This window comes from Anguilla rostrata, chromosome 6 (assembly GCF_018555375.3).
Source record: "Anguilla rostrata isolate EN2019 chromosome 6, ASM1855537v3, whole genome shotgun sequence".
Classification (NCBI taxonomy): Eukaryota; Metazoa; Chordata; class Actinopteri; order Anguilliformes; family Anguillidae; genus Anguilla; species Anguilla rostrata.
This window is the reverse complement of record NC_057938.1, coordinates 22,541,635-22,569,422: the sequence shown is the minus strand read 5'-3', so window position 1 is coordinate 22,569,422 and position 27,788 is coordinate 22,541,635. Positions and strand designations below refer to the sequence as shown.

The window sequence follows — 27,788 nt, the reverse complement described above, 5'->3', positions numbered from 1 at the left end:
TCTATACTCACAAAGAGAAGGGGCCCAAAGTTTGAAACCAAAGTCAGATAAGTTTAATAATGTGGTCAGGCTACGAGGCCTTGACCTAACACCTTATGACTGTGAAGTATATAATGCCTAATAGCTATGATTTTGGATACAAATCATAGATATAATATGTATACAGGAACAGCATGTATAAACATACCAATGACTTTCAAAATTATTTAAAAAAATGTTTTGTCATTTAAGCAACATGATTTTCCTCACTGCCTTCTATTTTGTTCACAACTTAATTATTCTTATCGCCTTGCTAGTCTGCTTATGACATATATATACACATATCTGTAATATTATGTGTGGTAGTTTTTGTTTTTATGGTTTCCTACAGATTCAATTCAACTGAATCTCTTCATACAGCTTTTCGAGCTACAAGAGCTAAACTGTTGTAGCATTAAATTTAGAATTAAAAGTATAAAAGTTCTCCATACTGGTTTGCTGAAAATTTTTTTTTCCATTTTTAATTTTCAATAAAGATGGCTTCTTTTCTGTAGTCTTCCTATGAGTAATTTAACTAGCTAAGTTAGCCGACTATTCGGTTGAAAATCACAAAACATGCTTAACAAACGTAACGCTGTCTAATTTGTGATACATTTATGAAACACAAGTATAAATTGTAACTAGATACATTGTGGCAACAAGCATCACGCATCACCAGTCACTGAGGTCAGAAAATGCACACTCAGGCTTACGGGTATACTTGGCTCGTTAGCTATATTGCTAATTCTGTCTGGTTGCTGTCATTGGCCACACAGGTTAAAGGGTGACAGGGAGGGGGGGGAGGGAGATGAGTCCACAGTACCTTCTGCTGGATGGTGGAGTGTTTCTGCTCCATGTCACGCTTCTCTTTGGCTGAGTCCACTACCAGCTGGTCCAGCTGAACAAAAAATAAACCTGTGCTTTAGAGACCTGCAGGCAGTATCTGTCCAATGGGCTGCTGTAGTACTCAATGTTCATGAAGGGAATTAGGGCAAAGGACGGCCATCATGCAACCAAGACAAACATACCTATATCAGTAAAAGGTCACACTTATACTTCAAAACTTTATCAGAAATACCTGAAAAATACATTGGAGCCCATTAATTAAAGCCAAGGAAATAACATGAGATGAAACCAGCTTGGTAGAATCAAAGAAGACCTTGACAGTGGGGACAACCACGACATTCAACCTACTTGTGTTCATGAAATGAAATCCTGAGAAATCAGAATTAGGGTAAATAATATAGCTTTTATATTCAATAAAATATATTTTTGAAAGATACCCTTTATGGTTTGTATGATTATGTCTAATTCATCGAGGTCAGGTAAGATGGAGGTGAACATCCTGACAAATAAAAACACATTGGATAGAACAGGGATAACAGTAGTGTAGAATCAAGCTAACCACTTGCCAGCTGTCACATTTTCCAAAACAATTCAAGTTCCTGATGATTTAAAGTGGTATTCAAAGTATTTTTCATCTGACTGATGTGGGAGGGAGGCTGATGACTACATTTGATGGGAAATGTTTCTGTTCTTCTCAACATCATCAAGGGCACTGAATATTGGCAGAGCTGTTGAAGAACAAGTTTAGTATCACTAGTCATTTCTCATAAATATTGGCAGCTTCAACCAAAACAGTCAAACAGGCCAAAAGGTTTGAGATTATAAACATGGCAGAATATATTAAATCAAATATCCCCACAATACAGCCTAACACACACTTCCCTAACCCTCTCGAACTTTCCTTTCCCTTAAAAAAATACTAGCAGTGTTTGTGGAAAGTAGTTATTTGTCTTGAGAGTTCTTATTCAATTTGGATGTGAATGTCAATGTGGATCTTGCACTGTAATTCAAAGCATTTTTGCAACTTGCTCTGGGTATTTCTCTGCCAAATGGTATAAATGTAAATGTAATTGTACTGACTGTAGCGGGGCAATGTTTACAAGAGGAACATGGGAAATAAATCAGCTACTTGCCTGGAGGGTTTGTGGGAATGGTCTTTCAAGATTAGCTATGGAAATTGTTAGCAAGAGGAGCATTCACACACAGAAATCTGCTTTTCACTTGATAATAGAATGAGATTTAACAAAGAGAGCATAACCAAGGCAACTAACACAGAAATTGGGTATGGGTAGAATCAGAAGGGTCATTGCCTTTTTTATTTTTATTTTTTATAAGAAAAAAGGCATTTTTAAAGGCTATGAAGGCTTTGTCCTATACTGTATGTACAGCAGTCTTGAGAGGTCAAAAAATTAAAAGTGATAGGCCAAAATAAGATTGTGTTATGGGTATAAGAATGTTTGAGAGGAACACTTTTTCCAAGCTAAACGCTAAAGAGAAATACAGAATCTTTTTCAATTTTTTGTACGATATCCAAAATGGCAAATCTAAAAAAAACTGCAAACGAATACTGAGAAACTAAAGGCAGAAGGGAAATCTGTTTTTAACCCATTACTTGCAAAGGTTTCAAGTGTAGAGGACTGTACGCAAACACAAATATAAAACAAAATTTCAAGAAGGGATTATGAAGAAGTTAGGGTTATAGGGGCCATGGCTACGCAATACATGAATACCTACATAGTACTGTGATTCCAGAACGTGATGTGATGATATAATCTTATAATGCAGGGCAACGATGGAACCACTGAATATAGTCTAATTAAAAGCATTGTAATAACCAAGGCCATTTAAATTATGACTAAAGCTGAACCAAAGGAAAGAGTCAGAAATTTGGCTAAAAAGTAAGTAAGATACACACCCTTTAAATGGCCCTGATGACAATTTGACTTTGATTTTTTAAAAAATTAAATCATGTGCCTAGAGAGCGGCATTACTGAAACAAGAACTGTTACAACTACAACTCCGCTGAGAACTACAACAACCATAGACTGTCACTCCTAACAAGAATGAACTCCTGTATCGTCTGTAGTAAAACATGGGTAGCATTACTTTGGAATATGGCTTATTTAGTTTCTGAGAAACACTGCTGAAACCGTACCTTTAACTTGACATGAATTTATACAAATAATTTGTTGGACAAATTACACATTTTAGGAAGTTTGTTTTTACAGATGTATACAATGTATGCTTCTTGTATGCAAATAACTTGTCTTTTGGTACACTGAAAACAGTCCTGTCCAGAAACAACACACACGACATCAGGGTCAAATGTCTTTCAGTACCTGTCCACCTAGCTGATTCATGAGAGGCTGCAGTTCACTGAACAGGTCATAGCCTTGATGGAAGAACGTCAGGTGGGCGTACATGAAGGACAGCATCTGGAAGAACAGAAGGCACTCTGGTGACTGGGAGAAGACCCTGAGACAGTCATACTAGCCCTGTGGGCCACACTGCACTGCAGGCAGCTCATTATGCCACACCGAGACATTCTCAGGTCAGTTCCCACCATTGCTCAGATTGGTAAAATCACTTCATTGCCAATTAACACAAGGGAACTGGATTTTTTCCCCCTGCATATCTCTCCACATACATACATGGTCCCTACTTTACATTGTTGTAACTGTTCATGCTGAAAACATCAGCTTCCCATAGAACTTACAACATCATTTTTTCTAGTATTGTCACTGATCAAGAAGCACTGTCAAAAAGCAGGAACTTAAAAAGCAGGATTTTTAAAAAACAAATGAGATATTATAATGCAAGAAACTCTTCTCACATATACTGGACACTAGGATACCAGATCTTAAACAAAAACATGATGCTAAGATTTCATGTAATAAAAACTGTAAACGTCTCCTGACTAACAATCCTACACCTCTATTCGGTCTCTGGGCCTTCTGGGGACTGTACGTTCGGGGTGTATTATTGTAAAGCAATGAAAACAAGTAACATTTGAGCGCATTAAAAGCAAACTGGCAAATCTTACCGATTTGAGGATTTCAAATCTTCTCTTTGACTGGAGGACATTTATCTGAGGGCAGAGATAAAACAATACAGATTAGCCCATTTAATTAAACAAATTATACGCGGAGCACATTTAACTGTTAAAGTATAACAAACTGCTGAGAGATGTAAAAATAGCATCAACCAAATATTCTAGCATTTTCTATCAACTTTCCAGAGCTTAGTACATAGTCCTGTACTGTGCTTCTTATTGTGCACTCCAAAAAAATAAAAGTATGTACTATTAAATTTGTACCCGGAGTCAGATGGGAAAATACAAAGACAAGAAACGTTTTTAAATAACACTGATCCAGATAACCATGCTACTAGAACTATGTCATAGCATAAAATACTGATACATGACATGTACGGTGCAGTTGTTTCATAACAAGAATCATCTTCAGGCTAAGATTTTTAAAAGTATATTAGGAAATATATTAAAATACTGAATTCAAGACCGGTAAGACTATACACTACCAGTCAATTTTAGTACACCCAAAATTAAATTAAATAGACACCTTTTTAAAACTTTTTTTAACATAAAATCAAAAATCTAAATCCTACATTCATCAAAATAAGAACTGCTGAGTATATTCATGGCATTTCTTCTGGCAGTCATTTTTTCTACAAAGGCAGTCATATGGTTCTGAAAGTTTATACCCATACTGCTGCAGAAATTCCCACAGATGTCCCGCACTTGTTGGTTTGCTTCTCCTTGGCCTTTCTGTCCAGTTTATCCCAAACTAGCTTGGTTTTACTTCACTTGTTGGAAAATGGAAAGAATTTGTTCGCCTGTTTATTTTGCCAAATGTGGCTAAGTTTAGGTCACTATCCTGTGAAGTAAAATGAAAAGATTATTTTTAACTCCTGACTATTCACTTCTTACCTTGTGCTATTTGCGGTTGCGTACAGAACTTAACAGCGTGAATTACACTAAAAACATAAACGAAAAGTACGAAAACACAACAAAATTGACTGGTAGTGTATATACTGGTGAAAAGAAAACTTGAAAGTAGGCTAAATATCGGATTATAAATACAGCCAATTCATGTGATCAGCACATGTTCAGTACCACATCCCACCACTAGAGGGCAAAAACAGCTTACTCTTCAGCAAGACACCATCCAGACTATGCATAGCTCCCCTTACCTAGGTAAGTATCAGCTCAACCTCTCAATTATTGCTTACTGTACCTTCTGCACTGTAACAAATCTGGAATAAACACGTCACAAATTTTAGACAAGTCGATGACATGAATTCAATAATCTCATTTGAAAGGAAATATGCCTCATACAGTCTGTATTTTGAAAGAATGTGGCTATACCAGTCTTTTTTAATTCAATACATAGTGGGTACTCTTAAAAATCTGATCAACAGCACATCGAAAGTGAACTCACCGAAAATCCTACAGCTCAGGATATTAAGATCAAATCCAGATCTAAACCTACTCTCTGATTGAAATGAAATAAATGAAATGAAGCCCAATAATAAATCAATAATTGCACCGTCTCTCTAGCAAATTTCTGTTCAGCCATTATTGCTATGCCTGTAAACACTACACATACACTCTACATATACTGACAGCTGGACAAGCAGATACAGTCCTACTGTGGGCCTCAACTGTGGCATTACCACCTCTTCTGTTATCAAGATCTGGGGTAATAAACCTGCCTGAGCTCCATTTATACTTCCTGGCATCCCGCTGCCAGTCAATCACTGATGACTGTGGGAAAGAGGCTTAGCAGAAATCTAACATTATCTTGTATTACTGAAGCAGCACAATCTGACCAGCCTGCCCCAGGAATTACACATTACTGCAGGGCGGGCTTGCAGTTCCCGGAGAAGGCCTTGTATGAAAAGTCAATGCAAAACCTTCCATGAACTTAGTTGACTGAAGCAGAGGCAAGACTGCACTATTTGAAAAGTTTCACTTTCTCTTTTGCTTGCATTGAAGCATGGTGTCAGAAGGGAAGATTAGTTTCTGCTGATCTTCATCGTTTCAGCACCAGTGATTCATTTAAGTCCGGAATGACCAAAGGAACCATATACTCTGGTCTCAGGGCCTTAATTGGCTGCTGACTGAAAAGAAACCATGAATACCTGCAGACACTACGGCTCTGTAGGGCTTGAGTTTTGCACCCTTGAGCCAAAGTGCCATCTTCTTCAGTCAACATATCATTTGCTGAAGTTTCCAGGAAAGATACAAACAACCTCTATGCTAGAATTTGATGATTGATGACTCAAAGGATAACTAGCCGTAGCTGGAAGGGATTTGGCAAATGGACATGGGCTGCACCCAAACTAAGTGAATAAAGCAAAGAAACATTACACTAGGAGCAGCTGGCACACTAAATGTGAAAGTATTTTGTCATGCCCTACATAGTCAGCTAATTGGATTACTCTGGCAAAACCGACCATCAGATTTGACTGAACAATTCAGTGTAGCCATGCTGGCCATATCCGACCAGCTAGCTGAGAAGCCCTATTCTAACCCATTAGGCAATCACAAGCAATAGCTACTGCTAGTTGTTGCAGCACACATGTTCGCACGGCCCAAGGACAGCTCTGATTCAGTAGAGTTCCAAGGCACAAGGTGCCCAATCTCACAGGCAATAAGGTGTGTAAAAAATAATAATAATTAAAAAAAACTAAATAACTTCATGTTCAATGGTAAACTGATTTGCAAATAATTTTATCACCAAGGGATTATTTAATTTGATAGCATTAACACTTCAATATTTAATTAAATTGCATTTTATCTGATGCAATATTTAGTTTGATTGCATTTTGATTTTATTTTTATTTTATTTTATTCAACATTTCATTGAATTGCAATTTAATCGATTTGGCGTTTATTAAACTATTTTTTTTTTTTTTACTTCCACCCCTCATAAAAATGAAGTCGGAAATCTGGAACTGCAAATGACATACTCGGATTTCCTGTCACATGATCAAAGAATTCTCCACTCAGGTCCTGCCATTTTCCTCCCGTTATGAGACGACGGACTCGGCCGACAAAGAGAGCGAGTCAGAAAGGGAAAGGTCACCTGCAGCACGTAGTCCAGGGCGATGTGGCGGAAGCACTTGCGCGTGGCGGTCAGGATGTTGGTGGCCTCGTCCACCTCGTGCTGCTTGTTGCGCGGCACTTGGCCGTTCTTCACCAGGGCCGCCTCCTTCTCCTCGCTCACCTTGTCGAACTGCTTCTTGGCATCCTTGAACTTTCGCAGGTCGCTGGAGGGAGGAAAGAAAACCTCTGAGCGTCGCGCAGGCTGGCACCCGTTAATCGCGTGACACGTTCGCCGAAACGCGCCGACGCGCTATCGGACCCGTGACCCCGGAAGGCTGTGAACCTTTCCTGAGTCAGCTCAACGCGCGGCCGCGATCCTTGACTAATTCCGGAAAGGAGACACGCCGACAGCTCAGCAGCTGCCCGCAACCTGCACTGCAGAAAGTGAAAAGGTAAGGTCACTTCCTAACAAAGTTAAAGTGTGAGTTGATAATCTTTTACAAGCGGGCCATTGTGCTCACTGGCATTCACGGCCACAGTTAAGGAGCAGAGAGCCAAAGTTTCCATTTCCTGTGCTGTTGTGCTTGTATGGTTTCCAACATTCCCCCTTTATTTCGTTCCAATTGTATGGCTACGGCTTTTGTGCTGAATAAATAACCAGATGAGCTGCAAAACAAATAACTACACTAAGCAAATATGAAATTAATCAGAGGCACTTTGTTAATATACAAACATACAGCACTTACTCTTTCACAAATGTTTGGAGTTGTGACTTTATGGATCTCTGGGCCTGGTCAAACAAAATCTGTAAAAACAGAAGAACAAAAGAATTATTACAGTGCTATGATACATAGTCACATGATCCAATCGACAGTTGGACAGTTCATAGGACCACTATCCAAGTTCCCATTCATATATCTTACTCTTTAGTTCATACAACATCACTAAAATTACACTCACACTCTCACTCTTACTCTCTCTATCTCTCCATTCAGTGCTCAGTGAGTGTGTCCCCCCTATAAAACACCGTCCAGCAGTGCCAGCAGAACTTACTGTATGATAGTTGATCATCTCCTGCAGACTCTCTGCAAACCTTGTAAGGCTGGACTGCGGAGAAGAACAGAAACATCACAGAGAATGAGCAAGTACAATAACACTGAGCATCGCTAGCCATTTTCAGCAATGGGTCAGTGGGGAACAGCCCCAACACAGCCCCTCGTCACTGTATAACACACATTAACCACTTGTATTACACATGGTGGTATTGGCCCTACACCAGCCTATAGCCAGCCACTATGGGGCAGCACAGAGGAGCAGTGGTTAGCACCGTGGCCTCACAGGAAGGAGGTTCTGGGTTAGATTTCTTGCTGGCCCGGATCCTCTCTGCGTGGAGTTTGCATGTACTCCTCCGGGTGCTCTGGGTTCCTCCCACAGCCAAAACAAACCCAGGGACTACAGATGAAAAGTATCCTTCCTGGCTAACTGTCATGAAAGCTCAACGAATGGGAAGCACATAAGCTTATAAGTATATCAGGTTCTCAATGGGACTATAAATACTGCGGGGGATGCCATCCCTCTGACTATAAACATAGCTAGATGCTAGCAAGCTATTTTCCCTCCCGTGATATCAAGGTTGAAGGTGGCCAGTTCATGTTTTTTGTTTTTTGTAGATTAAAATTCCAAGTTAGCTGCCCTGTTAAGGAATAAATCTGTGCTCAGTTGAGAAATCAATTGCCCTCCTGTCTCGCTCTAATTATCGACACCGTCACCAGCATCTATGCAACATTAATACATTTGGTATGGGTGAAGTTAATCTATTATTAAGGAGTAATCATTACCGACACATGATGCATGCGATCCACAAATCCCATTCTAAACGTATCCGGTTTAGTAGGCTTATAGGTCACAAGAGGTGTCATTAGAAGTGTGTCACTTCAGAAACAAGAAGGATAACCTGGGAACTGCAAATCTAATTTTATACCAGATTGGTTAGGTTCACTGGGGTTAATGTTGGTGAAGTTAATACTAATGTTGATGTACTCAAGGAAAGATGCAAACCTTTGAAAGATATAATATGAGCTGGCCAAGTACTTAACACAATGTTATTTTACATTACGTTTGCCAAAGCGTGTCCCAACAGAATTTCAACACAAGAATAGCCTGCGCCTGGTATATACTGGGAATAAGCAAGTATAACAGTGGGCATAACAACACTGAGAGCATGTATAATAAGACTGGGTATGAGCATATAGAATAACACTGGGTATGAAAATATATAATAACATTGGGTATGAGCATATGTAGTAGCACTGGGTATGAGAATATATAGTAGCACTGGGTATGAGAATATATAGTAGCACTGGGTATGAGAATATATAATAACACTGGGTATAATAACACTGAAAATAAGCATGTATAATAGCACTAGGTATAATAGCACTGGGTATGAGCATGTATAACAACACTGGGTATTATAACACAGAGAATGAGCATGTATAATATTGCTGTGTATAACACTGGGTATGAGCATTTATGAATACGTATATTGAGAGTATTGAACAAGAATAAGAAAAGTGGGATATACATCCCCACATAAACAAGAATGCATAAGTGGGGGATTGAATAACAGAAACACTAGAAGACAGCATGAAAAAGACTAGGGTAAACAGTAGTAATACTGGAAATAAACATGTAAAATACCATTGGGGTATACATTAATAACACTGGGTAAGAGCATGTGCTTAATAATAACACACATACTGAACTGCTTCAGTGCTGAGTCCCAGTCAGTGGTCAGGACCGGAATTCAACCAGAGCCTGTTCCCTGCATCACTTCATATCTACTCTTGCAGTGCCAGCATAGCCACGTCAGAATTCATAACACCAAACACTGCACAGACTTATGTGAGAGGAAATGGCTTCTCGTGGCTTTGGCAAAGGAATTATGCTGACACTTAGAATCACAATGGAGCTTTCAGTGAAAATTCCTCTCGAGCTGCATTCTTGCTAAAAATGGAAGACAATAGAACATGACACTCAAGGGAAAGACCCAAAGGAGACATAAAAAAGAACCAGAGGAATACAGGCTTGTCTGTGTATTTGGGGTGTGGTGGACCTTTATGGACTTCTGGAGTTGAAGTGTATATTAGTACCGTCACTGAAGTGTTTTGGTTCAACAAACATTTTTCATGATAGAGGTGTACTCATAGATGCACACAAATTTTAAGTGTTCTGGAAAAGGTCAACACATAACGGAGATTGGACCCCCGGACGTACCAAAAGCACACTCCGTAAAAAAATAATTCACAAAACATTTGAACTCACAAAGCCTAAAACTAATAAAGAAGTAAATCCACTTTCAAGCCAACCACCACGTTTATACCAAAACACAGCTGGAATTCAGGAGTAAAAACAAAATGCTGTAGCTTACAGTTCAGTACAATAAAGTATAGTTCACACCTCCATCCCATAGTACCAGTGACTGTCACAAAAGTTATCACATTTATGTAATTTGTGCAGTCTTATTCATGTTTCCAACGCTGACTCACCTCAATGACTTCATCTTTGGTAGACTGCTGGGCTAGCTCCCGTATCCCGCTAACAAACTGCCTGTTGGCCGTGTTGTATGCTTTTCCAGCATCTATCATTCCAATACACAGCTTGACCAACTGCAAGAGGACAAACAGCCAGAGAGGAGGAGGCAGAGCAGGAGACAGTGAGGAGCTACTGTGATGAAATACAGCCTGTGAAAGCACTCAGGAGAGCCATTTCAGTAGCTTTGCTCATAATTCACCGGGAGACTGGTCTCGTTAGAGTATACTAAGCAATTATCTGCAATGAATCAAAGCATCAAAATGGTCCTGACAACATACGGTTAAGCCAACATTTGACGACGTCATTTACTGCACATAAACAATGATTCCGTCTCCTGTTAACAGCCTGGGATATGCTGAAGACTTTAAATACAGCTCGAAACTTGAGACTGTCTGAATCAGATTTCAGCTAAGCAGCTCAAGCAAACTTCAGGTTAGTAGTTTAGGATATTCTTGTAAAAAAAAAAAAGCATGAAAACGTAATTCAGACTGCGGTCAGTATAATGAACAGCGGGATCTGTGCAGGGCATGTTCAATATTCTTATAATACAACTACACAAAGAGTTGTAGGAGTGGATCAGTAATTAAACTAAGAGTGACAGCTGTAATACAGTTACACTGTAGGAGCTGTAAGAGTGGTGACTGTAATGCAGTCACACTGCAGGAGCTGTACGGAGTTGGTAAGTGACTGTAATGCAGTCACACTGCAGGAGCTGCAAGGATCTGGTAAGTGGCTGTAATGCAGTCACCCTGCAGGAGCTGCAAGGAGCTGGTAAGTGACTGTAATGCAGTCACACTGTAGGAGCTGTACGGAGTTGGTAAGTGACTGTAATGCAGTCACACTGCAGGAGCTGTAAGGAGCTGGTAAGTGACTGTAATGCAGTCACACTATAGGAGCTGTAAAGAGCTGGTAAGTGACTGTAATGCAGTCACACTGTAGGAGCTGTAACAAGCTGGTAAGAGACTGTAATGCAGTCACACTGTAGGAGCTGTAACAAGCTGGTAAGAGACTGTAATGCAGTCACACTGTAGGAGCTGTAACAAGCTGGTAAGAGACTGTAATGCAGTCACACTGTAGGAGCTGTAACAAGCTGGTAAGAGACTGTAATGTTCCTCTGAGTTCTCTCATTCAGTCATCTGACCCCACTCACCTTGTCCAGCTTTGACTCCAGTTCCCCAACATCCCCCTCCACCTCCTCTATAGTGGCTCTATGGTCAGAAAAACAGACAAAAGGATGACTGTTAAAAACAGAATCAGGAGCCAATATTAAGGACATTATTGATGAAAACATACATCACCAAGTTGACTTAGTATTTGGGCAACATCGTTACCATCATTGATTATTTAGCAAGATCCTCTATACAGGGCAACTGATGTGTGAAGCAAATAAAAAACAGCAGTCACGGCTGGACAAACCAATTTGATTAGATCCAGAGCAAACCATGCATCTTAATACAAAATTCACACATTATAGACTGTTACCTTTATTTAATAATAATTTTCTCTATCCTGGCAATGCAATTAAAAATAAAAGATTTAATGAATGAGTTGAGAAATAATAATACATTGTGTAACTTCAAGGTTTATTTGACTGAATCCAAAAACCTTAAGGGGACTGAGTTGCATGTGCCCTTAAACTGACTCAGCTTGTTTGATCGAGGGGAAATAATTTGCAATGGATTACAGGAGCTTGAAGCAAGTGAAACATGGAAATCACTGCACACATTCAATGTCTTTCGAGAAAAAGGTTTAAAGGGAGAACATGCTGACTCGCCAAATTGCTTGAAAGGACAAGTACCCGCACATGTACAGTAGAGTACATATTATTGATTTTGAAATTGAAAAGATAATGACCAGCTGCCAAGAACATGAATGCAGATCCTTCCCAACTACGTCATCAGGAGTAATTTGTCTTTTAGGAATGCTCTAGTATAAAAAAAGGCATTACCTACTGTATATCATGCTCTGGGAGTTTGTATTATTGTCTGCACAACTGTACAAATTAATTGCTTGGGGAGTTATCCTAAAGAATCCAGGATAAAATGGTCACCCAGGGTGACTGTCTGTTAGGCATCTTAATAATGAACATTCATGAAAAATATTTTCAGAGGTCTGCACTTTTAGTCGTGAATCTATTTTTCCAGGCCCTGTGCCTGCACGAAATTTATCGGTTGTACTAGTCCAAGAAAGAGAAATGAAATGGAGTTAAATGGAACAAATGAAGAGATGAAGGAGAGCACATCACATGAGGAAGCATACGTCTTCCACAGCTATGACATTTCTGGGACAGGACCACATACCATACACCATAGAGAGGATGGTTGAAACAAACCATGCACCATAGAGAGAAGGGTATAAAGAAACCATACACCATAGAGAGAAGGGTTTAAACAAACCACACACCATAGAGAGAAAGGTATAAAGAAACCATACACCGTAGAGAGAATGGTACAAACAAACCATACACCATAGAAGGAAGGTAAGTGTGAGTTGAACACATTTTGACCTATTTATTTTAAAACCTGAACCAAAAAATCACTTGACTCTTCTTACAGTAACTTTCCTGAACATTCCTTCAGGTTACACAAAGCAATATGGTTGTGCCATTGGTGCACTCTATGGAAATCAGGCACATTCAAACATGCCTCCAAAGTTCACAAAGACTTGTTTATTTGCAGTATTCCAGAGTTAACTATTTCTCAACACTCATTACAACACTTGAAGGAGTCAAACACAAAGTAATACTCAGTGTCAAATTAACCCCAATCAACCCTCAAAGGCTGCGGTTTTGAGTCTAGAAATATATCACACACAAAGCCTTGCTGCACAGTTTAAAAAATAAAAAAAAGGAGACACACCATCTCCTGTTGTATTTTATACTTTATTCAGAAAGGTACAAAGGATAGAGGGTAACAGATAGAGGACAGATCACAGCTCACAACGTGCCATGGGGGGGACTGAACCCAAACACACATGGGGGACCTGCATGTGGCTTAGGAATCGGCCGTCTAACAGACTGCACAACACCACACACCTCACCATGGCACAAAGGTATTACATCTGTTTCCAAAGATGGTGTAGCCTAAATATAAATAAGTCCACAATGTAGTTCTTGATGCTTATTTTCTGCTCAGTTGGGCCTCTAAATGTATTTGTTTAAAGACCTAATCTTCAACACTTCAATGGCTGCTTTAAAAGCACTGGGGAAAAAGCACTCCGTAGAAAAGGCTTTTAAGTTTCTAACCATCAATCCAGCAGTTCTGGGTTTAGTTCTGCAGCTCAGTGTTCTTTTTTAAACTTTTTATTCCTCTGTTGATTGAAACCATTACACTTTCTATAATCAGTTCTAGACACATAACATTTTCATGTTTATTTTTAACTTTATGCTTTGACCTCTTAATAACTACTCACAGCTATATTTTTCTGTTTTTCTTCCTACTGTAGTATGATGTTGAAGTGCCTTGAGACACCAGATCAAATCACTGCATTAAAAGATATTTTTGGTTTCATATTTCTAACGAATATGAAGTTCCTGGGGATGATGTGACACTGGAGAGCAGGGTTCTAAATAGCTTGTTTTAACGATGGCTCTGTTCATCTTAACTCAATTTTCCATAATTGAGTTGTGCCAATAATTTTAACCACCACAGTAAATGACAATTGGAATGAAGGTAACAACCAGAGTAAAAGGTACCAGGCATTTGATTAGCTGTTCATACACTCAAGAACACACGCATACACACACATGCACACACACGCGCGCACGCTCGCGCGCACACACACACACAGGGTCCAACCCCGGCAAAGATCCTGGAGTAATCACAGTAGGGCCCCCAGCACTGTGGGAAGCGTAATAAGACTTGAGGATCAGAACGCTTCCCTACAGCTGTCACTCGCTGGGGGACAACATCTGGCAGCCGCTGAGCTTGCTGATGTCACAGTGGGCCCGAGTATCCCCCTCACTGCCCTGTGCTGCGCTCAACTTCCTGTTTAAATCAGGAGGGACCAGGCGCTCATCAACAACATAGCAACCCAAAGGTCACTGATCTCATGGTGGGACTCTGCCGGGAAGAAAAGCTACTCAGCTCCAATTCTGTTTAAATTATGGGAATCCAACTCTGTTTCTAACACAACACCCCAAAAATGATTCAAATATAAATAATCCCACTTACAAAGAGGAGGCTTCACCATACTGTATTGCCTTTCACCTTGCACAATACAAAGGAACTATTTCACCTTTTCCAAGAATTCTGGCCACAGTATTTTAAGCTGAATAAACACATGTCCACTGTAATTAAGGCCATGATTTTGGTGTTGTGCATGTACCTCCTGGTGGAAAGTTTGAAAGTTGCTCAAAAGCAATGCTCTGAAGGGGACCATCAGAAAATGGCATTTCTCAGGCTTTTTCTTTATTTTTGTGGGTAAGTTCAGGTTAATTAATTGCCGGACCTTGTGATTCCATCCATGTTCTTCAATTCTCACCCACAGGTCCACAGAGCCCTATGAACAGGCTTCGAGCCAGGAGCAGGCAATCTCAGGCCACCGTCCTTCACCCAGTTCACTTACAGCACCTCATAAATCAAGCCCGTCGCCGTGACGACAAACAACCGGCCCGTGCCGCTGAGAGGCTCAAGGTCCAGGAGTTACTCCCCGTGTAATGCCTGTAATGAGACCGAGGCAGAGGCACTGTTCCCTGGCGATGGAGTGAGAGCACCAGCAGTTTCTCTCCGTTTCATAAATTCGCTGGGAAGCAAACAACGGTCTGCGGATCACCGTGTACCTCCCGGCAAGCTGACCGCCCTGCCTGAAAGGGAAAATCACCACATACTCGCCTCTGGATGGTTTTACAGCAAGAAAACATCCACAGGATAACTATGAAACAAGTGGGTACTGTAATACACAACTTTTGGGGCCTGGGTATGTTTGCACTTGACCACCTTTTTCTTGGATCAACAAATTTTACACACACACATATACACCAGGAAAACCTCCAGGAAAACCATACGCTGACAAGGAGAAAATACTGCTTATGTCTTGTACACACAGATAGAGTACAAATATATGCTTTTAAAGGATAGTTATGACAGTAACAACAAGCAAAAAAAAGGTGGTACCATAAACTATATCTGTCTGCACAAACTCTTATCAAGAGATTTTATCAATACATATAAAACAGTATTTCAGCGTCTAATGAGTCCTTTTGTGGTTGAAGTTTCCACTCCACGTTAAGGCACTTAAGATGCTCAACCCTTACAGGGCTTCAAGTGAAACATTCATTCCCCCCACGACTGAAACTAAAACTAATTTATATAAAAAACTAAAACAGGCATGGGCCTCAAAATAAAACAAAATCAAAGCCAACACGGAGGCCTTAAAACCAAACTGAAACCAAGCGGAATTGGAAATGAAATTTAAAAATAGTACACAAATAAGGCTCTGCGGAAGTGGAGCGTGCGCAGGCCCGTGAAACCAATGCGGCACGGAGCCAGAGCCTGAGGGAGCGGGCCCATCAGATAAGAAAAGCCATCGGTCTTCAAAAGCACAGCAGCATGTAATCAGTCTACGCTCACCCAGGGCGACCACAGCCACAGCTCACTCCATCTGTGTGTAGACTGGGCCTGCCTTTCCTCTCATGTGCTATCATATTATTAAGTCGTTGTATTGCAAATTACTTTATTAATTACGTCGGAGAGGTAAATCAGGCCGTCGTGGATTGAATTAGATTTTCTGTTCCACTGCAGGACCGTGCTTAAAGCACAGCTGGCGCAGACAGACTGCAGCTGCCCAGATGAATCAACCTGAGGAGACGGTGTTGTATGACGATGTGGGGAGAATCCATCTGGGGCTGCCAGCCATAGCAGGAGAGAACTTCTGGGTTTTCTGATTTCTTCTAATTTATCAGGGAATTTTTCCCAAGTGCGACCATGTCTCCGTACACTTACACTACCACTACCGTTAATAATAAGAACTTATTTTATCTACATACTGCTTGTCTCATAACCAATAAATGAAAGAAACCCATACCAGTGCTATTCATTTACAAAAAATCTGAATAAGAATTAGAATTAGAATCGGAATTACATTACATTTCCGGCATTTAGCAGACGCTCTTATCCAGAGTGACTTATGAGATTGCATTTCTTAAAATATACAGTATCCATTAACTCAGCTAGATACGGAAGCAATGCAAGTTAAGTGCCTTGCTCAAGGCTACAACAGTAGTGCCTTACCTAAGATTTGAACCTGAAACCACTAGGTTACAAGGCCAGTTCCTCTTACCTTGTAGGGTTAAGAATCAAAATTAGAATACGAATAAATATGTGTGCAGAGCAAAAAAAAAAACAAAAAAAAACAGAGCAGACACATATGAAAGACTGGACATATGGTACAAGATATCTTTTAAAAAATTCCATAAAACACAGACTGAACACTGAGCGGCACGTAGGGGTAATGAAAACACTGATAAACGTTTCAGAAATTGAAGAGGAAGACAAAGTGAGAAATGTCTTAGAAGTGGAAAAATAAGGTCTTAGTCATGTTTTTTTTTTAAATAGACCGCGACAAGCTTATTTAATCTAGGAATATTGTGCCGTATCCAAAACTATCCATGTTAGAGGAAGTCAAGCCCGTTACTGAAAGGTGCTTGGAGAGAACTGTGTCATAAGCAGAAAGATCATGATGGTGGGAAATCTGGCCAAAGGGAAGGACATGAATTATGAGCCAAAGTGGCACTAGTATGGAACCTTTGGGAACTGCTTTGGGGACTGCCGTTGTATCAGATTTCAAATTATGGAGAAACATGCAATCACGCTTATTTAAAAAACAGGATATGAACCCAAGAGAGAGTGAATTCAGTTAGACTTTCACTGTTTTTAGATTCTCTGTGCAAAACTGAAATGAAATTGTGGTTATATTCCCAACAATTGTCTTCTCCATATTTATTTCAGGTTCACCAAGTTATAACCATTAAATTGTAATAAACAGTGTAAGATTATCATGACCTGTTCAGCAGATAAGGACAGGGTGGGTGTGCATCCTGCATTCATTAATATTAATATCTGTAATTCACAGATTTCAGATTGACATGCAGTGCTTTTAAATATAAGGATCAGAACGTTAAGAGTTTAGGCTGCAGACACAAGGTAATTTGTGACTCGAAGGCCCTGAAACCAGACTGAAATGGTGTGTACAACTGATCAGATTCTATATGAGGCTCTTCATTTGGAAGGAAGCAAAATATTAAGTTTGTCAAGAAGAGCAAGTTAGAAACAGGAAGGCTTTTTGGGGCCATCAGGGTTGAGACTCAAGCACTTCATCACATATCCAAGAATGTGGCCCTGTTTTTATTTGGTTATGAAATTCTATTCTGTACCACACTGACCTCCAGCTAAACCTAGTTAGATTAAATTACAGCACAGCTCATATTGGAGCAACATTAATCACAGGACAGAGGCTGCATGGTCCGTGGCTGAAGAAAAGAACTCCTGCAGAGTGACCCCAGACATAAAACATTACATTCACCATGAGAGAGAGAGAAAGAGAGAGAGAGGGAGAGAGGAAGAAAGAGAGAAAGAGAGAGAAAACAGATAAAATCTGGCTCATATGTGTGTCTGTAACAGGAAAGTGCTTGAACTGTTCATAATTATTTTTGTCTCAGGTTGAACAAGCAAAGCAAACACAGCTGTTAGTGCTTAAGTGCAAGGACATGTTCAGAATCTTTAAAACTGGGTGTGTGCAACCATATGTGTAGGCGTATGTGCGTCCGCGCATTTGTAAGTGTCTGTCTGTATTTGTGTGTGTGTGTGTGTGTGTGTGTGTGTGTCTGGGGGGAGGGGGTGGGAGGTCCTAGCAGCATATTGACTATGTAAAACTGCGGGATTTTTCTCAGTTTGGCTGAGCTGTGGGTATTCTGTAGTCTGGAGGCATCTGCGCTACAGCATGACTCAAGGAGAACGCGTCCCCATTTACACCAAGCTCTTTCAGAACAGCCCTGTAAATCTTCATAAGAGCCCTCGACAATAATAATAAATCTAACACCACGCACTTCCAGGACCTTACTCCAGCTGCAATGGAAGATCGGGTGGTAACAGGAAATAGAGATGTTCATCACAAAGATTATACCAGGTATCCTGGGAATACACGCAATCACTTCCTATTATCCATCTAGACATAACTGCAACACAGGCAACTTACAATCAGCTGGCATAAAACCACTAAAGCTGTTTAAATTCTGTGAGGGAAAACAATCTAACCCAGGAACACTGTATAGTTGAATGTACCAGGTAGCTTTTTTTATATTTGAGTCTTGGCAGGCTCACTGATTTGGCACCCAACTATATACTTATTTTTAAATACTGACCTTGGTCTCCACACTGCCTGAAAATTCATTTTAAACTTCCTGCATCAGTCGTTAAGGAATGTTAAAGGAAAATGTACTATTATCCCCAGGTTTAAAGTGTCCAGGCCAGTAAAATTCTTCCCAGGCTGTAATACTGTGAGGCACAACATCCATATTCTAGCCCCAAATGAAACTACATCAACGGTCTAACACCAGGTGCTTGACAGCACATGCATATTCTAACACTATGTTTGTGCGGCACTGCATCCACTTTCGAACAGTATGTGTGGTACCACATAAATAATTGAACAGAACTCATTCTGGTGAAGCTAGGGTACTGTCGATCTAAAGAGTCCCCGTTACAGCAGAGCAGGATAACCTGCAGTCTATACTGAGGAAAGGAGAGCTGTGATAGGAGCTATTCACTCCCATGGGCAGATAACGGCCAAAGGCGACACTCTAATCATGAGCCAGGTATCTTCCTCCGTCATTTCATTTCAGCAAGAAGGGATGTGTATTCTTTCTTTCTATCTATCTATCTATCTATCTCTATCTATATCTCCCAATCTATATCTACTAAAATCTCTCTATCTCTATCTGTATCTCCATCGCTATCTATCTATCTATCTATCAGGCATTTTTTCTGGTCAAGTGTTCTTCCCATGAAATGGGCTCATTTGCATCCTCCCCTCCAGCCTGTGAAGCCAGTAAAGGAAAGAAAGATTAGTAGGATCCCAGAGCACTCTTCTAACTTTGGGCGCCGGTCTCCTTTGATGTCAAAATAGGCCAACAGAAGAGAAGCCTGCACTAAGAGTAATCAGACACAGATCTGCATCTCCGTGCAGTCCAGACCTTCCTAAGGGACTGCAAGTTACACTTCAAAATTTCCCTTCTTCCCTTTGTTCAACAAACTGACGACTTCAGCAAAACTATTCTTAGCTCATCACTGCACCATGATGGATGCAGCGAGTCTGGATTGGATACACTAACACATTGAATGGGTCCAGCCAGCTCCTCAGACCTGACAGTCGCCAGATTGTTCTAAAAAAATGTTCTTTTTAGCAGGCCGGCATCATAGGGGGAGCTGAGATTACCTAGGCAAAAATGTTGCCAATTTTTCAGAATGCTTACTTTTCATAAGGCCAATCGGGCATGATAATCGCATGAATCGATCAATAACTCATTAAAATCTATTTTAAAATCAATTTTAATCTATCTGGCAATATTTTGAACACATCACTTGGTTGCACTGTGCCTAGTTCTGGAGACCAAATTACTAATTTGGCAACAGCGGATCTCATGGTTAGACCACCAGCTGTCGGTTTGGTTACACCCCACACCCTGTGTGGTTTGCAAATGTGAAATGTTTGCATTCCTTGCACAATGCTTTGAAGGATTATGAAAGGATTGTGATTGTGAAACCACCACACACAGGAGCAATAACTTGCAGTATATGAGCTAAAATACACCCAGGACACCCAACTCCATTAGAACTCTTAAGCCCAGGACTGATGGCTGACTCATCCCGTTGAGGTACTGTGTTCTTGTGTGTGAACAAGCCCCGTGGTCCATTGAATATAGATCAGGCCATTTCAGGTTATTGCCAACAACAAACAAAAAAACAGTGGCACATAACTGGGGACTAGCACTGCATTGAAAGGGAAGACATATCAGCCAGAGACTCCGACTGTTCAGCATAGTGTCCACAGTCTGCCTGCACAAGCTGAACATGAAGCGTTTTCCTCCAACTCACCGCCTGCAACCCTAACTGGTGTGTGTGCGCCCTCGGGTCAATCTGTGCAGTCCTTACACAAACAGTGACTTTCACTTTAAGACTCAGTTTACTTGAAACAGTTTGCTGTCTATAGATAGTGCAAGCACACTCATGGTCTCTCTTATCTTCCAGCTACAGCAACTCTCCAAGCTCAAACTCCAACAATGTAATAATCTCAATATGGTCAGTAATCGGTGAATAGCCAGCTACTTCGTTACTTGTATCGCTTAGGAGTTGAAGCCACACTTCCCTCTGGTACTGCAAGGAGTGACACTCACTTGTAGCCAAATTAGGTTACTTAGCCACACATAAAGTGTCCAGCATGCTAACCTCGTCTCTCCTTTGCTCAGACAAAGGATACGCGTGCACAAGCATGCGTATACGCCCTCATACAACCTCCTTTTCCCAGTTAACTTCCCCAGTTAGATTATCCTGCGTATGTCCTATATTTCTGTATGTTTACTTAATAAATTATACTATTAAACCTGGTGTCTGTTGTGATGTTGCATGAACATGAGAGCAGAGTTAATAAGTTTTTCCGAGAACTGCATCCTTCAGGTTATCTATTAAATTTTTGATTTAATTGTATGACCATTAATATTGGTACTTTTAATTAACTGAAATTCCAAATTTATGGTTAGATATTTTAGATAATAGCAATTTTATATGACTTATATTTTATTGCAGTTATACTGCTACTAATACAAATACAACGATGCTCTCTTTCTAGACAACATGAAAATGAAAGATATAAAAGATGTATCTATGTAGATGTTATCACTTGTCTTTAACACTCCTTGGCTGGATGCTTGAAATACACTTGGATCTGGAGACTTTCCCACTCTGGGCAGAAATCAAATGATGAAAAATGTAATTCAAACTTATAACTGCACTGCAATGCACCAATTGGCTGACCACCTTAAATGTACAGTAAATGATCTGGATAAGTTAAGAGGAGGAAAATATAAAATAATTAAAAGAAAATACATTTACATCTCATATAAATTTAGGGATGAGAGGATAGTAGGCTCAATGACTAGACCACAGAATGGATAATATCTTGGATTTAAAAAAAAAAATTCAGTTCAGTTTAGTTCAGTTCAGTGTACAGTTGGGTGCAATTTCAATTCAAATTGGATTTCTTGCCAGTTATTTAAGCAGGCAAACCTAACTACCAATTAGGATCCTTCCCCACTCTCTTAACTAAATAAACACTACTTATTATCCCACCAGATCTTATTTAAAAATGCATCTCCCTTTTTCAAAGTGGCCATAAAATCCTGGTTACTACATTTCTATCCCCAGGGAACTGAGGCTTCTGAGCAAACCCTACAGCAGCTCGTTTGGTAAAATGCAAACAGTGAAATTTACAGCAGAGAAAGGAATACATTTCATAAATAATATGTTCGGTATTGAATGAATATTTTTCACCCATGGAATTTTCTGGAATAATTATGGGGAAATCTGTAAAACTTCTGCAAATGCTGAATTGCCATCTGCTACACTATTATCATCGAAGAAAATACCAAAGAGCGGGGAACAGTGCGTTGACCCACAACAAAACAATAAATGACTTCAAAAAACTAAATAAATGTAGAAACGGTTCAATTTGCCCAAAGAGATTAAAACTTAATTAGGATTTCACGCATTTTTAAGTACAGAAATAAAGATACCTTTGACGCCTCTTTACCCTGGAAAAAAAATTCAACCTGATATATGGAACAGTGTATACTTTACATATTTGTATGCCTTTCAGTTAAAGACTTTATAACATTTCAGAAAAAAGACAATGCTTTTCAACTGGAGCATTGGCGAAAATGGCCCCTTCTGTCAGCATGAAGCAGAGGACATCTTGCATTTATTTTGGTTCTGCCCTGAAGACATTTATTTTTTGGCATAGATGAAAACTGGCTTTCCCAATACTCCATAGACATACATATCAAAGATAATTTTATGGTTTAATGCTCAACATTCTTCAGTTAGTGACACAATAATGCTCCTGGGAAAAATACGTCTATTTAAATTAAACAGAAAAGTGTCCCTTTCACCAAGTCAGTTTAAACTGAAAGCTAATGACCATTTTATTCTTGGAAAAATACTCAACTAAATTTTTTTTTTTTTAAACTGGAAGCGTACCATAGAAAATAGGATATAGGCTAATTAATAGTGAGTCTTGGGGAAATATCACTGATCAATCTATGCAAACTATGTAGAAGAATCAAACAGACGAGTCATGCACTCAAAATAAGCTGCAAATGTATATTGGCCTAACTGATAAAATATACTTTTGATAATGAGGTGCTTACCCTGACAAAATGTTCAAAATATTCATATACACTCTTTGCACTTAGTGTACATGTCCTTTGATCCTATTTTCTTTAGTCTAGTGTCCATTCTTGTTTTTTTTCCCCCTGTTTATTTTGCGTTACTTCAGCAACTACATTGTTTGTTGCCGTTGTGGAATCCTTAATAAAAAAAATGTTTAAAAAACGACGTCGATGACGTAGGTAGCCCTGCAGCCCAATTGATCTGCCTGCGGAACACAAGGGCGGCCATTTTGCACAGTGCAGGGACTGCGGTGAGAGGGACAGGACTCACCCGTGACCATCTGCAGAGAGAACGCACAGTACACCATTCTGTTTTCATTATTCATGCGCCTGGCAGATTCGCACTCCCCAGGTGACTCACATGGGTCACTTTGTGAATAAAAAGGGGGGATGGATGAGTTCAACTCAAAAGTAAAACTGTGAAAACAAAAATTCTACTGGCGCTGGGTCAAACGCAAATGTAATTGAACGAAATAAATTCACACATTAGTAGTAGGCCTATGCACACACACATTAGAATCGTCTAGAAGAGGTGTCCAATCTCACGAGAAAAGGGCTCGGGTTTTTGTTTTAGCCCAGCACCTGCTTCAACTAATTAATTAATCATGGTCTTCAATCAAGACCTTGCCAAATGGAATCATGTGTATTAGTGCTGGTGTATTCTCTATCTGTGTATTTCAACAGTATATCAATGGAATCCAACACTAACACCATTTTTATGTTTTTTTCCCCTGCTGTAAAGAGACCAGCTCTTGCTGACTCTGCATTTAATTTTTAAAGTTTTCCAGTAAGGAAGTTGAAATGGTCTTTAGTTCTGGAGGCAAATTATAACCTTCTGTGCTGAGCAGCCAGCCAGGGCTGTACTTCAAAAGTGCTTTGCTTCCCTATGTACTTCCATTAATGAAAAACTGCAATTTTTGACTTCCATTTTAATTGAGACAAAAACACTGGGCATTAATATGGAAGGGTAAAGAGACTCAAATAAGTTTCTACGCTGCAGATTAAAGTGATTGAGCTCTAGTCCTGCAGGGTCACAGGACAGCAAGGATTCTAGCACTCTCTAAAGTAACAGAGCTCTCAGAAGTATGAAGGGATTACACTGGTTCAATTGAGGCAACAGATAGTTGACTTAGCCCAGTTGCTTAATCCTCCAGCTGTAGAAAAGACTGGAGCCAAGGGTTGCATACATACTCTGTAGTACAACCTTCTGCTCCATTCTACAATTTTAAGCAACCCGGCAGATGAAACGTGAGAGCCTTTCCTGCTGGGTGGATGGAGAAGAACAATGAAGGGAAAATGTATAGAGGCTGAGGCTGTGTTTACACTGAGGTGGGAGGCCTGGGGGCCTACCTGGAGGGAGAGGACTCCACAGGCCCAAAGCCACGGCAGACATCCAAGGCACTGCGTTTCCTGATACCCATTCTTACTATAGCCTGGATTAAATGGATCACAGCATAACATAATGCCTTCCCTGGAGGGTGTGGTTGCGTTTAGCCAGCCACAGAGCGGCACATGAATGAATCCTGAAATTCACACCAGCTTCCTTCTTCTCCCCCGGGCGTCAAATCACAAACCCCAATCTCCATTAGCCAATGATTAGCCGTCTTCACCTCACCTTGGCTACTCCTTGTTTAAGGCACACTCAGAAGATCTTTTCCGATGAAGGGTTTCAATTCTTTCAGTTTGCTTCTCTCTGCCTTTGGCTGCTCAGCAAGCTGACAGCTGAGCCTGTGAGAGCCTGTCTCAAATCACAAAGGGGGCCTGTGGAACAGGTTTGCTCGACTCATTCAAGCTTCTGTCACAGTTCAACCCATTTCCACAGGCAGTGTCCCAGAACCAAGCCTGCTTTAAAAAATACAGAGTGCCTATTGGCCTCCCTCACTGTAGTGTAGGGGTTAGACAGGGCTTTGCCCCTGAAGGTCATGGGTTCAGATCCCAGGTCAAATCCCTGCTTTTGTCTCCTTAAATATCTGCCTCTACTGGGATAGCAGTAATCCAAATACAGGAAATGCAGGAAAACAGTACTAATTTCCTAGAATGAGTATATTTTCTGAGCCAGTTCAGAAATGCAACATTCCCACCAACAGATTGAACTTCGCCACATCTCCAGAAACAGTGGGACCAGGCAGTATTACTACAGAAAAGCAATGCTCAGGTTTCAGCAAGTCATCCAGAGGATAAGGCCCCTGGCGCATCTTCCTGTCCATTGAGGAGACAGAAGGCCTGCATTCAGCCAGTCCAGGAGACTTTTAAACAGTCTATATCCACACAAACCCAAATGATGGACTAAAGCAGAACTGTATTTATGCTGAAGTATTAATGCTGGAAATGACTTTGTCAGGAATAGGGCTGTCAACAGTGTCAAAAACCGATGTTCGTGAGGAGGCGCTAAAATGCGAGATTCATTTTAGGTTTAACACAAGCAAAGTTGAAAGGGAAACAAACAGTGTGTTCATTTTCACACTCAAATGTCATATTGTTTTTACAATTCGAATAGCTTTCAAATATCGAAACACTGTGGTTCCACTGTAGTTGACGTTGTGGAAGTATGACAGCTGGTCCCCTAATGCTGTGGGGTAGACAGACCCTTGCTTTAAAGGCTCAGCAGATCAGCAGCATGCACTGCACCAGCCTCTCTCTGTACACACCCACATAACCCACAGCTTTCTGCTGTGGGCTTTGTGCATCCCCACATTGCCCACATCCTTCAGTTTCAGGACTGAATGTGGGCCTCTAATAATATTATTCCTGGTAGAAAAAATGCTCTGTGCTAGCTGGAGCTCAGAACTCCAAATCCCAAGTGATATACACCATTTGCACTTTTCACTTCAACATAGAACTCCTGATAAAAAATAAAGTTGTACAAATGAGCTGTGTGCACATAGATCTGTGAGAGCTGTATACCCTTCCTAATGAGAACATCTGTACTGTGGTAATTCACAATATCAGTCATCATGCTGGAAGCCAAGTGGGGGGGGGGGGGGCAGTACAGCAGCATTCATTTGAATATACAAATGAATGGCTATAGAAGAGATGCTTTATTCCAGCATTAGCAGTGTAAGAATGGCTGTATAGGAGCTGGTTTACTACAGCATTAGCAGCATAATAATGGCTGTATAGGAGCTGGTTTACTCCAGTATTAGCAGTGTAAGAATGGCCGTAGAAGAGCTGGTTCTCTCTAGCATTAGTAGTGTTCGCATTGGACCAGTGGTACTGTAAATCGCCATCTTCTGCAAATCTGGGCTATAGCACTGAGTGGAACACTTCCAAGCAAATATCCATCTTGAGCAAGCCGTACAAAAAAGCCATCGCCAGCAACTCTACTGAATCATCTGCACATGCCAGACAAATCCTTGAAGGGAAATTCGTTGTTGCCTAAGCCAAAATAGTCACACACTTTTTTCACACATACCTTATACAAGACACACAAGAGTGAAGACTTACTACCATGTTAATAAGAGCAAAACTAATGCCAATAAACTGCTAATTAACAATCTGAATCGCTAATGCATTTTTAAAATTCAGTTTGCATTTTTACATCTAGAAGCTGCAAGTGACTAATGTTATTTGTTCAAACTATAATACTGAACTGCTGTCAGCAGTAATATAGCACACAGGCCAAATGATGATGTTATAGTACATCACATTAATGGGGCATTACTAGAGTCACGGCAGAAATCATTTTTACTGTGAGAGTTACTTTGGGAGAAAAGGCTTTCCACGCAGTTAAAGAAGCTGCCAAGTGAGAATTTAAACCTTCGACAGATCCTTCAGGCAGGACCGGTTCCAGCAGCTGTCAAAGTGGCTTTAGACAGGAGGCTATCTTTGAGTTTGGAAAGAGGATGTAACTGCAGTTGGGGGGGACAGGCAGATGGCAGGCTCTCTCCATCCACCCCTCTCTCGTACCCTCACACTGCTGAGGTGCGGGCAGCTTTACCACGCTGGCTGTGAAACTAAGAGCTGAGGCAAATGGAAACAGATGTCAATGAGGCTGTTATTCCACGCTAGCAGACTGGCTAGCTTTCCTTCTGACCAGTTCTCACATTGTTTTCCATGCGGCCCTGCCAAATGGAACAGAGGATAAATGAGAAGAAGGTGATGGGAGAGAGAGGAGGGAAAGGATAAAGGCAAGGAGCAGAAACAGAGGAGGGGAGATGAGGAAGAGGAGGGTGATACAGGAGAGGCAGGTGAGGCAGTCTCTGCTATGGAGAACTGACCAGCAGAGACAAGACAGGCCCAGCCCAGATAAGTCCTCTAGACCACAGATGATGACTGCATGAAGGAACAACTGAATGAGTTTGGAGTGAAACCTGTGCCAGAAAAACTGTCAACTGACACCAAGCGAAAAAAATTATACTGGGACACTCCTCTGAGAATAAAGTCAGGCCACAATCAGCTGTTACTGGGGTACACAGTCCAGTCACTTCACAGATTAAATCTTCAACTCAGCTACTTGATCCAACCTGCAAAGGCTACCATGATTTCAGCATATTTCACATTGCAATCAACATCTAATCACGACAGATCTTTACCCCTGCTTTAAAGAATGCAAGGCATTATACAGGACACCTCTGAAAAAGAATGCATCCCAGCTGCTGTCCTTTAGTTCAAGATTACACATAACTAGCGCGCTTTGTCCTGAAACGGTACGAGTGTGGCTGTCCCTTAAAATCCGTTTCTCTTCAGACTGAGAATAATGTGGGAAGATTATAAAGTATTAATACATTCTACAAATTGATCACAGAGAGCACTGGTTATCAAGATAATGTCAAATTGACATTACTCATTAAAATGATCTCATTAAAATAAAATTAGAAGAAGAAG

At 40.5% G+C, this 27,788-nt stretch overlaps 1 protein-coding gene across 6 annotated transcripts in view; it reads right to left on the bottom strand.

Annotated features, from left to right (window-relative positions):
• acap2a (ArfGAP with coiled-coil, ankyrin repeat and PH domains 2a) overlaps window positions 1–27,788 on the bottom strand; it is a 52,897-nt gene that overhangs the window by 22,888 nt on the left and 2,221 nt on the right. For 5 of the 6 annotated variants that reach the window (XM_064339033.1, XM_064339032.1, XM_064339035.1 and 2 more), the window contains exons 2-9: window positions 11,676–11,733; window positions 10,480–10,599; window positions 7,985–8,038; window positions 7,678–7,736; window positions 6,972–7,155; window positions 3,908–3,952; window positions 3,204–3,299; window positions 842–916 (exon numbers count right to left, since the gene is read on the bottom strand). In XM_064339033.1, coding sequence (XP_064195103.1) covers window positions 842–916; window positions 3,204–3,299; window positions 3,908–3,952; window positions 6,972–7,155; window positions 7,678–7,736; window positions 7,985–8,038; window positions 10,480–10,599; window positions 11,676–11,733 — 691 coding nt within the window. Of the gene's footprint in view, window positions 1–826; window positions 917–3,203; window positions 3,300–3,907; window positions 3,953–6,971; window positions 7,156–7,677; window positions 7,737–7,984; window positions 8,039–10,479; window positions 10,600–11,675; window positions 11,734–27,788 lie in introns of all 6 variants that reach the window. The other variant, XM_064339034.1, reaches the window with a different exon arrangement.